Source organism: Asterias amurensis, chromosome 1 (assembly GCF_032118995.1).
Source record: "Asterias amurensis chromosome 1, ASM3211899v1".
In the NCBI taxonomy this organism is placed as follows: Eukaryota; Metazoa; Echinodermata; class Asteroidea; order Forcipulatida; family Asteriidae; genus Asterias; species Asterias amurensis.
Genome location: NC_092648.1, coordinates 8,046,186 through 8,061,747, shown reverse-complemented (window position 1 = coordinate 8,061,747; position 15,562 = coordinate 8,046,186). Strand labels below are relative to the sequence as shown.

General features: G+C 41.0%; 1 protein-coding gene across 2 annotated transcripts in view; it reads right to left on the bottom strand.

Moving 5' to 3' along the window:
• The window catches only part of LOC139944585 (poly(A) polymerase beta-like), a 161,176-nt gene that overhangs the window by 22,628 nt on the left and 122,986 nt on the right, over positions 1–15,562 (bottom strand). For both annotated transcript variants that reach the window (XM_071941640.1, XM_071941647.1), the window contains 3 exons: positions 10,093–10,146; positions 4,408–4,524; positions 1,940–2,116 (listed from right to left, as the gene is read on the bottom strand). In XM_071941640.1, the coding sequence (XP_071797741.1) occupies positions 1,940–2,116; positions 4,408–4,524; positions 10,093–10,146 (348 nt within the window). The remainder of the gene's footprint in view (positions 1–1,939; positions 2,117–4,407; positions 4,525–10,092; positions 10,147–15,562) is intronic.

Here is a 15,562-nt window from a genome sequence, read left to right as displayed (position 1 = left end):
ACAGGGTTGACTGTGACTTCCCTGCCTTGAATAGAGTGGGAGTCCGGAGCATCGAACTGTGACAGGGTTGACTGTGACTTCCCTGCCTTGAATAGAGTGGGAGTCCGGAGCATGGAACTGTGACAGGGTTGACTGTGACTTCCCTGCCTTGAATAGAGTGGGAGTCCGGAGCATCGAACTGTGACAGGGTTGACTGTGACTTCCCTGCCTTGAATAGAGTGGGAGTCCGGAGCATGGAACTGTGACAGGGTTGACTGTGACTTCCCTGCCTTGAATAGAGTGGGAGTCCGGAGCATGGAACTGTGACAGGGTTGACTGTGACTTCCCTGCCTTGAATAGAGTGGGGCCCATGGGGGTCTGTGTGTACCAGGTGCTACAGAGTGACAAAGACAATCTCTCAGATCTCTACAAGCACTTTGTGTCTGCGAAACACGATGTTACAAAAGCCTGTCTGAAGCAAGTCAAGAGAAAGAAAAAGAAGGAGAGCTGCAACAACCCAAGAGTTCATGCTGCAAGGCAGAGAATGCCAGAGGCAAATCATGCCTACAATAGAGAGATTCTCAGCTCCTTTGCGATAAGTACAAGCTGGAGAAGCACGAGCTATACAGCGTCTCTGCCACATCGAGAGAGAGGAGCTGGAGCAGAAGGGGTCCAGAATGTACATGAAGCCCAGCAGCATGCAACAAGTTGGAAGCTGATTAAATGAAATCTCTGCCAGATGTAGATCCCAAGCTGCCAAGCTCAAGGCCCCAAGCGCGGAGGAGAAGGTGCTGCTATGGCATGCACACTTTAAGAAGCTGCCAGGGAACTCTCCCGAAATAGTGGATGAGGACACACAAGTAGCCCAAGTGTTCAGCAACCTGCCCATACTTGATAGTCCCTTCTCCTTAAAGGAGAACCAGAAGGCCAAGTCAAACATCAAGATGGGGAAAAGTTGTGGTGAGGACGGTGTAACACTCGAGTTACTCAAGTTCGTCCCACTAGACAACACGGTTCTGGCGCTCATTTAGTTCATTTAGCTCATTAAGCATAACAATTAAGTATATGATTCCAGAGAGCTACCTGAGTGGGTTACTCTTAACATCATACCAGTACCCAAATCCTGTGACTTTTCTTCACCAGATAACTACTGGGGGATCAGTCTTTCCTCTCTTGTCATGAAGACATACAACCGTATGATTCTGAATTGCATATGCCCTGAGAAACTCGCAGAATGGTTTCCGTCCAAACAGACCCACAACTGGGCAAATCCTTGCCCTGAGGCTAATACTGGAAGGAGTCTGGGACAAGAACATGTCGTGTGTCATCACCTTCATCGACTTCAAGAAAGACTGTACACCGAGGCAAGCTCATTGAGATCGTCCGAGCATATGGTGTCCCAGAAAAGGTAGACATGGCAATCACTGCAAGCTACAACAAGGCGTGGGGTAAGATGGTACTACAGACCTCTTTCAAATCATGGCTGGAGTTCTGCAGGGGGACACACTAGCACCATTCTTGTTTGTGCTCGTCCTGGATTATGCTTTGAGGTGTGCTATCAATGGAAGGGAGAAAGAACTAGGAGAGTGCCAGGCACAAAAACAAAGTTTTTACAATCTACATGTCATCGAATATCCTTACACATTGAACATAAGTTACATTGACATGATTTCAGTTTAACATAATCTTCTTGTCCCAACCTAAAATGGTACATGTAGTTGGAGTAAATGTTGAAAAGCCTCAGTGTCAGCTCTGCAGTTAATGTGTAAAGGAGTTTAGACAAGACTCAATTGACTAATACAACAATTGACCATTTGCCTCTTCAAATGTAACAATGACAGTAATAAATTTACAGTTTCTTTGAAACGAATTACATACATCAGTTGGTTCTCTTTCTAGGAGTGGATTAACATTAATGGTACAGTTCTACAGATTATGCTATGGCCCTAAAATAACTTACCGTTTGACATGCTTGGCTTCTATTTTCATCCCATCTTTCAACATGCCAATACTAATGGCTTGCCTGTGTACAGTGTCCACAAAACTTTGAATGTCGAAGGTCAAATCAACATTGGTGGAAGAATCAATAGGTTTGAACTCCAGGCCAATAAACCAAAGAGATGCAAAGAAATCATTCCTGCAATCCAATCATACCATTAATACATGTCACAACAGATTTATGTCATACTGTACATGTAGATATAATAAACAAACTAATTGATTGTCTACTTTAACACACTAAAGTAAACCAATGCCTGTTTTGCCCTTGGGCATAAGGAAAGTTAGCATCCTTTTGGTTGAAAAGATCAAAAGTCAAGGCCATGGTGCTGAGGTGCAGGAACATGGTTTGTGGATGAGTTTGCATCGCTAATGTAGATGTGACATAGGCTGAAGGGTTTCAACATCATTGTTGATATTTCATACCAGGGTCATTCCGTGTCAACGTGTCAAATCACCCAATGGGTTACACCCTACCCTCTTCAAATTTGCTCAAATTTGGTTTATGGGGTAATTGTGGCTCAAAAAGCTCAAATTTCAAATTTCAGCTCCATCCGATAAACGGTTTTCGCGCTACGACATGCTCTTTCTTGTTGATTTCGGTCAAAATGCGCCTGACCTCTGACATTCAAACGACCATAAATCGGTAACCTCTGGGTCAAATTGGTTGAAATTGGTGTCTTTGGAAAGGAAATTGTGTAAGCTTTCCAAATATGTCTTCTTCCTTTTTGTAGGAACATGTTTAGGTGTGATAACCTTTTGACCTCTACTTTGACCTTGAATTTGACCTTGTGGACCCGGCGATGAACTTAGGTGAAAATTTACCCTTATACGTTTTCTACACATGATAGAAAAATTAGAAATACAATAGTTTTGACTTGCCTTCAGGCTCCACTCAAAGTTGCCCTACTTGCCTATTCCTATGCAAAGTACATGTACATATACATACCTGTTCATACGCATGTATATCAAGCAAGGCTATGGTCCCCAAGCAAAATTATGACATACATACGTATGGACATGTATCAAATGTACTAGTACTTTGCACAGGAAAAGTGAAGTAGGAAAACTTTGAGTGGAGCTTGAAAGCAAGCCAAAAATATTATATCTCTAAATTTTTGATATTGTGGAGAAAACATATAAGGGTAAATTTTCACCTAAGTTCGTTGCAGGGTCACATGATCCACAAGGTCAAATTCAAGGTCAAAGTAGAGGTCAAAAGGTTATCATACCTAAACATGTTCCTACAAAAGAAATAAAGACATTTTTGGAAAGCTTACACAATTCCCTTTCCAAAGACACCAATTTCAACCAATTTGACCCAAAGGTTACCAATTTATGGTCAGTTGAATGTCAGAGGTCAGGCGCATTTTGACCGAAATCAACAAGAAAGAGCATGCCGTAGCGCAAAAAACGTTTATCGGATGGAGCTTAAATTTAAAATTTGAGCTTGTTGAGCCACGATTACCCCATAAACCAAATATGAGCAAATTTGAAGAGGGGAGGCTTTAAAATTGCCCTTTTTTGAGTGATTTGACACGGAATGACCCACCAGTGTTTTTGGCAAAATGAAATGTCAACAACATTATTGTGTTTTTGTAGTGTACCAGTACTTTTTAAAATCAGTTACCTCTGTCTGTATTTTTCAATAAGTGGATTTGTGTTGTTTTTTAATAGTTAAGCAACCAGGAGCATTTAGCATGGATGGAAGCTATAAAAATGCTTACTACTATAACTATTGTGAAAGTAACAGTTTCACAACTTTGTGAAATAAAATGTTATTATGACCAATAGGCATTCTGTAGCTACATGTACATGTGCATGAACATGTAAGTGGAGCAAAACTTGGATAGATGCATCCTCAAAAAGGGCCAATTTCATAGTGTTACATGTACTTCATGCAAAGCAAACTTTTGTGATCAATAAATACTGCTTAAACATAAGCAAGAAAATAAGGCAGCCAGCTTGCACGTCCACCATGACTTTGCACTCATTTTCCTACAGTAGCACCTAAAGGTTAAATGTAGCATGCCTTTTTATATGCTTACAGTTAGCAGCACTATGTTATGGAAAAAGGGCAGTAAGCACAAAATCGGCCGCTCAGCAGCTCTATGAAATTGGGCCCTGATAAATTGGATTGCCCATTTATGGAGTTAATTACGCATAAAAAGTATCTCAGCAGGCTCTGCTTTGCTTACCAATAAATGTTTCCAGCAAAAAAATAATGTTTTATATTTATATTTTATATATCTTTCCTTGGTTTCCTGCTTAGTTTTGTCAAGTGTAAATTTTTATGTAAATTGATTTGCTTGAGCAGAAATTGGACCTTTAGTGCACTGCAAGCCGTTTGCTCTGAAAGCTGAACAAATTTTCCCCGTGAGAGAAAGCTGCAATTGTTCATACCATGGAGAAAATTTAGTTTGAACTTACTTTTCCTCGATTTCTTGTGGGTTGAAAGATTTGGGGTTTGCATGTGCCAGCTTGATGTATGCATTCCTTTCAAGATTACCCACCAAAATTCTTATCTTAGATTCCACTAAACCGACCCTGAAATGAAATCATATGGTTATCATTAAAAATGAAAACAAGAGCTTATGGTCATGAAGAACCTGTATGTTTTTACCTTTTCTTTAGTTTAGATACTCTAATAAAAAAGGTGTGTGTAACTTCATCATTTTAAATATATGAATAAGGAATAGATGCTTGTTTTCTACTTACATGTAATATTTAATTTATTAATACTGAAAACAAATTCGAGGGGACAAGTTGCCTTTGATCGGGCGAGTGGGTCCATGAAAAGTGATTGGAACCATTTGTTATAAAATGTTAATTTTGGTTTTTACCCATACACTGATGTGTGTTAGCACTGTATACTCAGTACTTTCCCCCGAGTCCTGTGAAAGAAATATCACAGGCATGGTACTTGGGTGGGATTCCAACCCACGACCCTAGCAATTCTAGAGCAGTGTCTTACCAACTAGACTACCGAGGTTTCCCGGCAGCTTTATAGACAGTTCGAATCCTATGTAAGAGATGTTATATTTGCATCAGGAATAAAGAATGCATGTTATAAAATGTATTTACCTTTTAAGGTTTTCATTGATTTAGCTCATTCAACTGGAACCAGTGATCTTTGAGTTCTATCTTTTCATATTTAAGACATGTAAGCAGCAATATTTGATTAAAGTTGTAAATCGTTCATCATTGCAATAAGGAGTTATGATCATTTATGGTTATCATTGCTTTAGCTCATTCAACTTGAACCAGTTATAAAATAAACTCTTTAGAGTTTTATCTTTTCATATTATCCACATGTACTCAGCAATATTTGATTTAAATTTCAAGTCAGAAAATCGTTGCAATAAGAAGTTATGACCATTAAAGGTTAACATTGTTTTAACTCATTCAACTGAAACCAGTGATTAAGTCTTTGAGTTTTATCTTTTCATATGAATCTACATGTAAGAAGCAATATTTCAGTTAAGCTTCAAGTACATCATTGCAATCAGGAGTTATGACCATTTAAGTTTTTCTTAATTTTGGGTAAAAACCAAAATTAATATTCTTTATCCCCGATGCAAGTTTAACATCTCTTACATGTATATCGTTGCGGTACCTGCTGCCAAAACATAGGATTCAACTACCTCTAGCTACCGGCAACCTCGGTAGTCTAGTTGGTAAGACACTGCTCTAGAATTTCTCTTTTTAGAGTATGGTTAGACTACGTAAATTACTGAGGTTTGAGCGAGCTCACGCGCCATAGATTTTGCGTTGTGGCGTGAGGTCGGGCTGTGCCAAGTGAGACTGCGAAGTTGTCCGACTCTAGCTGCCAGCTAGAAGGTAAAAGTAAAGGGATTTGTAGCTTCTTCAGGAGATTTTTATTGAACATATTGGCAGCAAAATCATTACTACCAGGGCAACCACACTTTCCATGCACAAACATATGACATCGTGTGAACATTCTCGTGGATGTCGCTGGAATATTCTTCAGTGATTTCGAGAGTTGAGGCTTTATTGAACAAAAAATTGCAACAGTAATCATGTCTTTTTAACGCACGTTGATATGCAGTACGCTACGTTTGTTGATGTTTAACAGCCACTGCAGGTCACGTGATGTTGTGTTGCGCAATCGCTCTATTGAAAGAACATGCAGTTGGATACTGTTTGATCCCCAAAATCAGAAAGCAAAACCCCAAATTAGTCTTGTGTTTCCCAGAAAGAGTGCCCTCTATTTATTCAGATGGATGGCTGGCGTGTTTAAGAAGTTTTCTAAAAAGGACCATCTATAGATAGTCATGTGATGTAAGTTATGCTCCCATTGTAATACTTTTCAGAGTTGTTTATATTATATTTCAATGTATTTTTGTATTAATGGTAAATTTTTAGTGTAATTTTTATATATAACATATTTTTAGACACGCAAAACCAAAACGAATTTCACTGTACTAATATTTGTTTTTTACAAGTGACAATAAAACATTATTCTGTTCTATTTGTAGAATGCTTGAGCCTGTCTGCAGTGAATTCAGCTTGCAAAAAAAAAGTAGGTAGCACGATGTAAAACATGTAAAAGAAGCAAGGACTTTTCCAGCAGATTCCTTTGAACCAATCTCATTGGAAGCAAGCTCTTTGGAAAGTTTGGTGCGCTTCACCTAAGCTGGAGAAAATGCTCTCAATTCATGTTATTCTTGAACCCAAATTGCATAAATGATCTCCCAAGGCTGCTTTTTGTACAGATATACACTTGTAGGGCTTTGTGCAGGTGGTCAATCCATCTGTGTTTTTTGTACTGGGAGCCTGAGAAACTGCCTTCAGTTCATATTACTGATGTTGAACAGAAGTTACATAATGTATCTCACATAGCTATTACATAAAGTATTTCTTGACAGGAAGTTTCTCTTTAACAGGAAGCTGTTTTGCAAATGATGACATATTTGTCAGTTGCATTTGATACGGTTTATCACCTCATTTGCCTATAGCGTCTCACCAATGACTTTGGTCTTTATAGTGTTATCCACCTATTTAGGTCATACTTACATGGAAGATCAAGCCAAGTTAGTGTCAAAAAAACTGTTTCATCTGAAACTCCACTTTAAGATAGTGGCCCACAAGGATCAGTATTTTGACCACAAGTTTTCACATATTGTTGTGTCAATGCATGTCAAAGTGTTTACATTCGGTGTAACTTAGTAACTTGTTTAGTTTTTGTCATGGCAAAATTACTTAGTCTTTTCAGTTCGCAAATTGTTGGTCAAGCAGCCCAGTCCTTTAGAAGTTGTAAATACAACTTAAAACAATATTGTGTCACGCGTAGTAAAAAACTGTTTGTTGTTCTGAGGTCGAGGTTCAGAAAATTCCTTATTTGGTCATGATATTTGGTTCGGATATTGTGAATTGGCAAATTGTGAACACGGTACATGTATGTTGGAATGTAGGTGTGAATATGGAGTAGTATCGACGATGACTCCGACCGAGCAGGGTCACATTTAACGGTAGAGAAAGAGAGTAAGTGAGAGTGATTTGACTATAACCACCCGCATGTGGGTTCAGCCCTCGCAAGTTACAGACTCGAATGTTCTTAGAGATTCCGTGGGACAGAAAAGTCATCAGTGACCGATTTCCACTGGCGCCAACAGCCTGAAACCGTTCCTCCCTACAATGAAAATATCGTAAGTAAAATTTTGAATGTGTAAGTTTGATCTTACACTAAGTAAAGAATGCTCCATTTCTGAATTTGCTTTTTATGAAGAGTGACGCTATCGAGCAAACAAAGTTTGCGCCCGATGCTATTTTCACTCGCATTTGGCGACCGGGTGACCGCTAATTTCGAACCCTGGCCTACAACACCTTACAATCTCCTGCTGTCTCTGCCCCTCGGCTACAAAATTATTAACGAGTAATTGACGAAAAAGATCACGTATTCAAGTTATCGCTACAAAATGTAAATAATGGTGAAAAATCTAACGAAAGATTCGCATTTAAAGAGTCCTTGTAACGGAAGCTTGTTGTATAGCCCACGGCGTGGAGCAATCAGACCGTAAGCCTCGGGGCATTATACTATACCGTGCATGCCGTGTCTCGTGGGGGTTGGAGGCGTAATCCCAGGCGCTATGAACTCCAAGCTTGCGGGTCTCGCCCTGAGCTTGGGAGGGGTTGGGAGTACATGTTTGTCATCGTGGGTTTGTCAGTCGGTACACCCTGAGTCGAATCCATTATTTCTTATGATCGCAACGTTCCAATATTATGCTCTGTTTTGTTTCATGGCTCCTAATTTTATTTTTTGGTAGGAGTTTTCAGGTAACAATAAAAAAACATTGAGGATGTCCAAACGTATACCGCATTTTGTTATATTGACAGTGTTATTGTGGGGTTAGATTTAAAAATGTTTTATGAAGAAGAAAAAAGGGATTAAAAAAACCGGAGCCCCTGATCGAAAAAAGAACAGTTGAATAATAGTTTTGTATAAAAGGTTGAAAAAAGGCTCAACAAAATTCTCTCAAAGCATAATTTTGTCAGAAAATATTTTTTAATTCTGTGAATGAAGTGTTACTTTTGAGATTGTTGAGGTATTATTTGGTTACGTTCCAAGCTACGCAGCTACTCAGCTACGCTTACGTTCCTTCAAGTTACGCTATAACATAAAAAGGTACGTTTTTTAAGCCCGAGTCAAGCTACGCTTACGTTCCATATGCAGCTATGTTTACGTTGCAAGATATTAAGCTACGCTTATACCTTCCAAAATATGACGACTCACGCTACGCTTTACATTCCAAGTTTTGCTTACGTTCCTTCTGAAGTTAGGCTATATATACAAAAGGTACACTTTCAATCCTGAGTCAAGTTACGATAACGTTCCATAACGCAGCTATGTTTACGTTCCAAGATACCCAGCTACGCTTACGTTCCAAGATATGCTTACGTTCCAAAAGATATGGTTACGTTCCGAGCTACGCAGCTACTCCATATCCATACAATCCATACACATCATTTAGTTTTGTTACGCTAAAATCAAAAATTACGCTTTCAATCCCGAGTCAAGCTAGGCTTACGTTTCAAGATTTGCAGCTACGCTTACATTTCAAAATACATTCTCACAAGGACGCTTTTGAATCCCTCACGATTCCCTCCCCCCACCCCAACTCCCCCCCCCCCCCACCCCAGTTTAGGGCTGTAGAATCATCAATGTTTTTATAGATGGTTGCTGTTTAAAAAAAAAATCAAAATGTCACGTAATTAGCGAAAAATGATTAAAAAACCCAAAAGCAGCAAAAGGCCAGCGTGTACGTGTTTCCAGCTGTTGCAACTGTCAAATCTTCGTGACATTGTCGCACAATGTTGTAAGTAGACTGGTGCTTTGTTTATAGTAACGGGAAAGATGACTTTTAAAGGAAAGATAAAGTAATAAACCACAAGGGAAACTGAATTGGTAAATTTTAATCAATTTGGGTTGACCAAGAAAAAATTACTTAAAGCCATTGGACACTATTGGTAACTGTCAAAGACCAGTCTTTTCACTTGGTGTATCTCAGCATATGCACAAAATAACAAACCTGTGCAAATTTGAGCTCGATTGGTCATCGAACTTGCGAGATAACAATGAAAGAAAAAACACTCTTGTCACTTGATGTTGTGTGCATTTAGATGGTTGATTTCAAGACCTCAAGTTCTAAATCTGAGGTCTTCAAATCAAATTCGTGGAAATTACTTCTCTCTCAAAAACTATGGCACTTCAGAGGGAACTGTTTCTCACAATGTATTATACCATCAACCTCTCCCAATTAGTTTTCACCAAGAAAGGTTTTATGCAAATAATTAATTGGGTAATTACCAATAGTGTCCACTGCCTTTAAGTGGAACTTAATCTGTAACATCAGGCATAATTGCCTGGAGGTTACTGGTTCACATTCCACTGAAGTAAAGTTGTCTTTGTTCAACCTAATTAAACAAGAGTGTAATATGTAGGATTTGAGGCATTGCATGGTGAGGTATCAATATATATTTGGTTTGCGGTAACACCATGTGTGTGTCTACTTACCAGATAGAGTTTGTTCTGAGAGAACTGTCTTGCTTAATTGTACTAGTAGAGTGTAATAGTAAGATCACATCATTACTTACCATTCAAGGTGATGATCCACCGAACCTGCACTTGCTGTTAGAACGATGTAATGTCTAAAGTTAAAAATTTGAAATCACAAAGAAAGGTTAGTAAAATCTGACTGCAACATCCCACTAGCTGGAAAAATTGTTGGGTTGGCGTCATGTTTAAGAACAACTTTTCTCTTCTTGTCAATGTGTGGCGTATTCCAGATTGGAAACACGACTGCTCAAAGTGCTCGCTGCACAGGGCTGTGAAATAGACGTCGAACCGGACCACTTTCACGGCCAACAACCGCCTATACTTGGGATCTGCAGAAAACAGATGCAAACTGACCCCATCTTTTGTTGTTTTGCTGCATCCAGCAATTTAAATACTCGCATCCAGGCTGAAAGTACAGCCTTTGTATTACCCAGTACAAAAATCATTAATGTAATCAACCCACTAAGATCAGTCTGTAATTTTAGATGTGATATTTAGACATTCCATTTAGCAAATGGTGGGATACCAAGCATCAAGCTTAATCATTTGTAGGCAAAATTTGAAGCTGATGTTGCCAGATACTTAAAAATGCAGTAGCAAACATTTTATGATGTAGCTGCTCTCTATTGCAGTCTAAGGCCATTTAAGAGGCATTTCTGTTACCCGAAAAGAATTCATCTAAAAAGATTTTAAAGTAATACAAATATTGCAGAACAACTTTGTCCCCAAAACATTGTTGGGCCCTTTGCTGTGATACTCCTCAAACAGGTTTTGTTTTAAAGACTAAACAAAAAATTAAGTGAAGAGGTAATTTTATAGAAGAACAGGAAGGCATTTAACAATGTTTATTTCCAATCCATCATTCATTCGATTTTTTGGGTTGAACAAAGAATTGACTAGAGTGGGATTCGAAGCAACGACCTCTGGATTAACATGCCGGTGCTCTACCAAGCTATCTAGCCCTATATTGGCGGTGTCCCTATTTTGTCAATATCTTTGTTCAGGGGTGCCAGTCAGAAGCCATAAAACCGTTAAATGCCGTGTAGCCAGGAATCACACCCAAATTACAATACAACCATGACAACCTGGGAAGCGGCAGCTAGGGGATCACCTTAAGGGGATGCGACTTTTTGTTTCAGATATCAATATAAACCACAAGGGAAACTGACTGGGTAAATTTGTAAATGATTTTAGGGGTTGAGATCGGGGGAAATCATACGCTAGAAGCCCGTCCCACTGGACAGCCAGAGCGTCCCTCAGCCATGCACTCGGGTCGAGACCCCTCGAGCAGTACGTCGGGAGTTGGTGGTTGTCCCTTGAAGCAAACAGATCGACGGGTGGATGCACCCCCTTGGATAGAGCATCCGCCGTGATGTTCTCCTCGCCCGGGAGATGAATCGCCGTAAGATAGACCTTGTTGTGCATGCACCAGTGGAGCAGCTCTCAGGTGTGTGCACACAACTGGGGGGACCGAGTTCCCCCCTGGCGGTTGATGTATGACACGACGGTGGTGTTGTGCTCGTTGGCCCAGGGAAGCCCCCCAGCCCGACAAGGAAGCGTCCGTTGTAAGTCAAAGACGGTCGGGGCTTGCAGAAAACTCGACCCCTCAAGAGGTTTGCATCGTCGAGCCACCTCTGGAGGTGTGGGTCCAGCCCATAGAGCTAAATATATTGACTAGAGTGCTAACTTGCTCTGCGTTTTGAAGCCACCCTGGGCGCAGACATGTTTGGTGTGTTGCGTAAATTCGGAATTTTAAGAGAACACACATTGCCGCGATTATTTTACATTCGGCGTGTGCGTATACGTACGCAACTGTCCACTCGCGTACGTCCACGTTACGAAAACCGTAACTTCGACTTGGTTGCCGTACTAAAAAAAGGTAAACGTGCCTTTTAATCATGACGCACATGACGCTCGCAGTTTTTGCGCTGATCAGCAGATTGTGCGTTCACATTTACGGCATTTTTTGCTTCGATGACACATAAAAAAGAACGGACGCACGATCATGCAACTAGCCGTACAATTGCCGTACAAAATTTCAAGCTTTTGTATTTGTTTGTACATAAACATGGATGCGCCCACACCGCTTCAAAACCTTAGTGCGTGTATAACGGGGTGTTAGCACTCTAGTCAATATATATAGCTCTATGGTCCAGCCACACCGAAGTCAGCACTAAATGACTGACGGTGTTGCAACTGGGTCTGTAAAAGGAAAGCAGGTGGAGTTGTATCGTCCTCATATGAAGCCTGCAAAACTTTATGACGTCCACCATGCTGGCCGTGAGCCCCAACAGCCGGCCTCCGACGTTGCCAAAAAGAGGGAAACGCATGCTTTGAGGTTTATAAAGCGTTCCCTCGAAGGGCTGGCCAGCCCGGCCCGAAGGTTGAGTGACGCCCCTAGAAAAGTCGGGCACTGGGATGCCGTTGGCTGGGATTTCTCGATGTTTATGAGAAATCCCAGCTCGGCTACCAGACGCCACGTTAGCACGAGAGCCACTTCCGTGGAGGCCCAGGATTGACCCACAATTAACCAGTCGTCGAGGTAGGTGGGGTGTCCCTCATAGACCACCTTCACTAATCGGGTGAAGACCCGAGGGGAAGTGGAGAGGCAGAACGGGAGCACTGAGAATTCGTATCGGACATTTTGGTATTGAAACTGAAGGAATTTCCAGTGCTCTCGGCAGACAGGAACGTGAAGGTAAGCGTCCTTCAAATCCAGACTTGCCGCCCACACCGGCGTCTGGATGGACTCTTATGTAATTTTGAGAGTAATGTAATTTTGTAAGTTTCCATCCGAAACCGCCTGGGGCGAATAAACCTGTTCAGATGGGACCAAGAAGAAAGTCTACATAAACCCCGACCCTATTTCGCCCGATGGAAGAACATGAACCGCCCTTTTCTTGATGAGGGATGTTATCTCCTCTTCGAGAAAAAGGCGATGTTTTGGGTCGGTCGGGATCGACGTCGACCCATTGGTCGGAGGTCACCTGAGCCCAGGACCCTGCAAAGTCGCAAAGGTGGCCCCCACGGGTGGGACTGCCAGCACCCCCAGCCAACAGGTGCTTTGGGTGCTAGACTAGGACGGCATTGTAGTGTCGCCGACACAGCCCACCGAGGACTCGGACTGTCCCGAGGGGGTGTAATTTCCCTCAGTTACGACAAACTTTGTCCTCCCAAAACGCTTCATTTCCTTCTCACACAATTATATCAATCAAAACAACACTAACTACGACAGTTCCACGAACCGTACTGGTCCTAAGATATTATAAGAAAGCTTCTCAAAGCAAAAATGGGGGCGTTATTAAATCTTGCTTGTTATTAAAAACCACGTCTCACACTCCTGCCGCTAAGAGAAAAGAGGAAAATCACGTGTCGCGGCCGAGTGGTTAAGAGCATCGAATTCAAGTTCTGGTGCTAAGTCACCGGAGTGTGGGTTCGAATCCCGGTCGTGACACTTGTGTCCTTGAGCAAGATACTTTACTATAATTGCTTCTCTTCACCCAGGGGTATAAATGGGTACCTGCGAGGGCAGAGGTTGATATTGTGAATGAAAAGCTTTCGGAGCGCCACGGCAGCTCGGGGCTGTATACTCCCTAAATGGGAGCTGAGAAAGATTAAAGGGATGTTTAATGGCCCAATGACCAGGAGACTAATGTAAAGCGCATTGATACGGTTTATTGTGAAATGCGCTATATAAGAACTTGTTATTATTGCTCCATTTGAAAACTGTGTAGGAATAAATTGCGCAATTTGAAGATCATGCAGGATTGGTTTATCGCCTGGAATTAATTTTAACCCTGTGGAGAACCCTGAAAGGGGCGAGAAAGAATTTGTCTTAACTAACAGAATAAATTGGAAACAACTGACACAGAGATGCAACCAGGTGTTGAAAAAAAAAATCTGAAAAATTTTGTGGTGACGTTTTTTAAACCACCCCAACCTTGCAGCCAGAAATACATGTAGAGACAAACCTGGACTGATTTGTTACGGTCGCTGGAGGGAACATACGGAATCTGTATATTTTACTAGTTTGGGGTCAAACAAGCTTTGGGTCGCCCAAAAAAAAGTTTCACTAGCCCATTTGTAACATTAATGCAAAATAAAATCAAAACGTGTTTTTTTTTACGATCTTACCCGCCATTATTCCCCTAATAACACTTTTTTTTTTTTCAACAGCCATTTTCATGGGTTTATGATTTGAAGATCGGTTGTATAAAAAACTTATTTTGCAATAAAAAATGTTCAGTCAGCAACGCACACTTGGAAATAGCGCCGAGGTAAAAATACATGTACAGATACTATGTAGGCTGGTAGGGTCCTACCTAAATACTTGCCGTTAGCTCTTCAACTTGCTTGGTGCCGTCAACTCGCTGTCAACTCCTATAATTTGTTTTTAAAATCCACAAAAGAGGCATAGAACTATAATGTATTAGCTTAAGGCGAAGTTTCACAACTTTTAGGTAATATTTCGGTGTAAAAATTTAGGTTTTTTTTTTTCTCGTGAAAAAAATTATCTCTCAGCAGAGCAGTCGGCCGCCATCTTGCATTTTCACAGGCTTGTACAACACGACAACAGAGGGCGCTTTTCTGCATTTGGAATAGTCTTGACATAAGTCGTCAATGATCGGTACTGCATGGTGTATTATGTACTGTATTATGTACGCGTAAATGGGTCAAGACTAAAACTTATCCATGCCTGCCATATCTGCATGGTTGAGAGTTGGCAGAGAATTGACTGACACATACAAGTTGATGGCGAGTTGGCGGCAATTAGTAGGACCGGGTGCATGCGCTGTGATTCACGCGCGATCGCTGACAATACCAGACAGGATTGTGTTAGTTTCTCCATGGTTTTAACATTGATTTTTCGAGTTTTTTAAATTTAAAAATAGCGAATTTGGAGGGTAAAAATAAGAAAAGTCAGGTTTTCTGATTTCAATCGGAAAAGTTGCATCTCTGCTGACAGCAGGCCACCTGCATGAGTGAAGTCAAAGTGGAAGGTGACAAAGCTTCCAAGACCAAGTGTCATGGGCCAAGTGTCATGGGCCAAGTGTCATGGGCCAAGCAGCGAGAGCTGCAGGTGGAAGATGCTGAACCTGTGTGAAACAGGGTTTTGAGCTAAATGAAACAATGCTTATGTTAGGGTTAGGGAGTTTGTTCAAATGGAAAAATTGGAGGTCAACAAACAGGTCTTCTTCCGATGAACACTAGAGAAAAATAAGACAATACGACTAACTGGGATGGCATGGGGAGGCTCTGGACGGAGCTTTTTGTTGTTTTTTTGGGAGTGGAAGCTTAGGGCTTAGAGAAATATATGCATACATGTAAGTAGGTTTATCAGGTAAGAGAGTCAGAAAGGTTTAGAACTAATCAATGTCAATTACTTAAGATCCCACTGTACTAACTAGTCTTTTCAGGTTGGTATATGCATTTTCCTACAAGATTCAGATCCCTCATGAACAAGCCCCCGTCCAAGCTAGAGTTTGAGCAGGACAAGTGCTAGGGCCA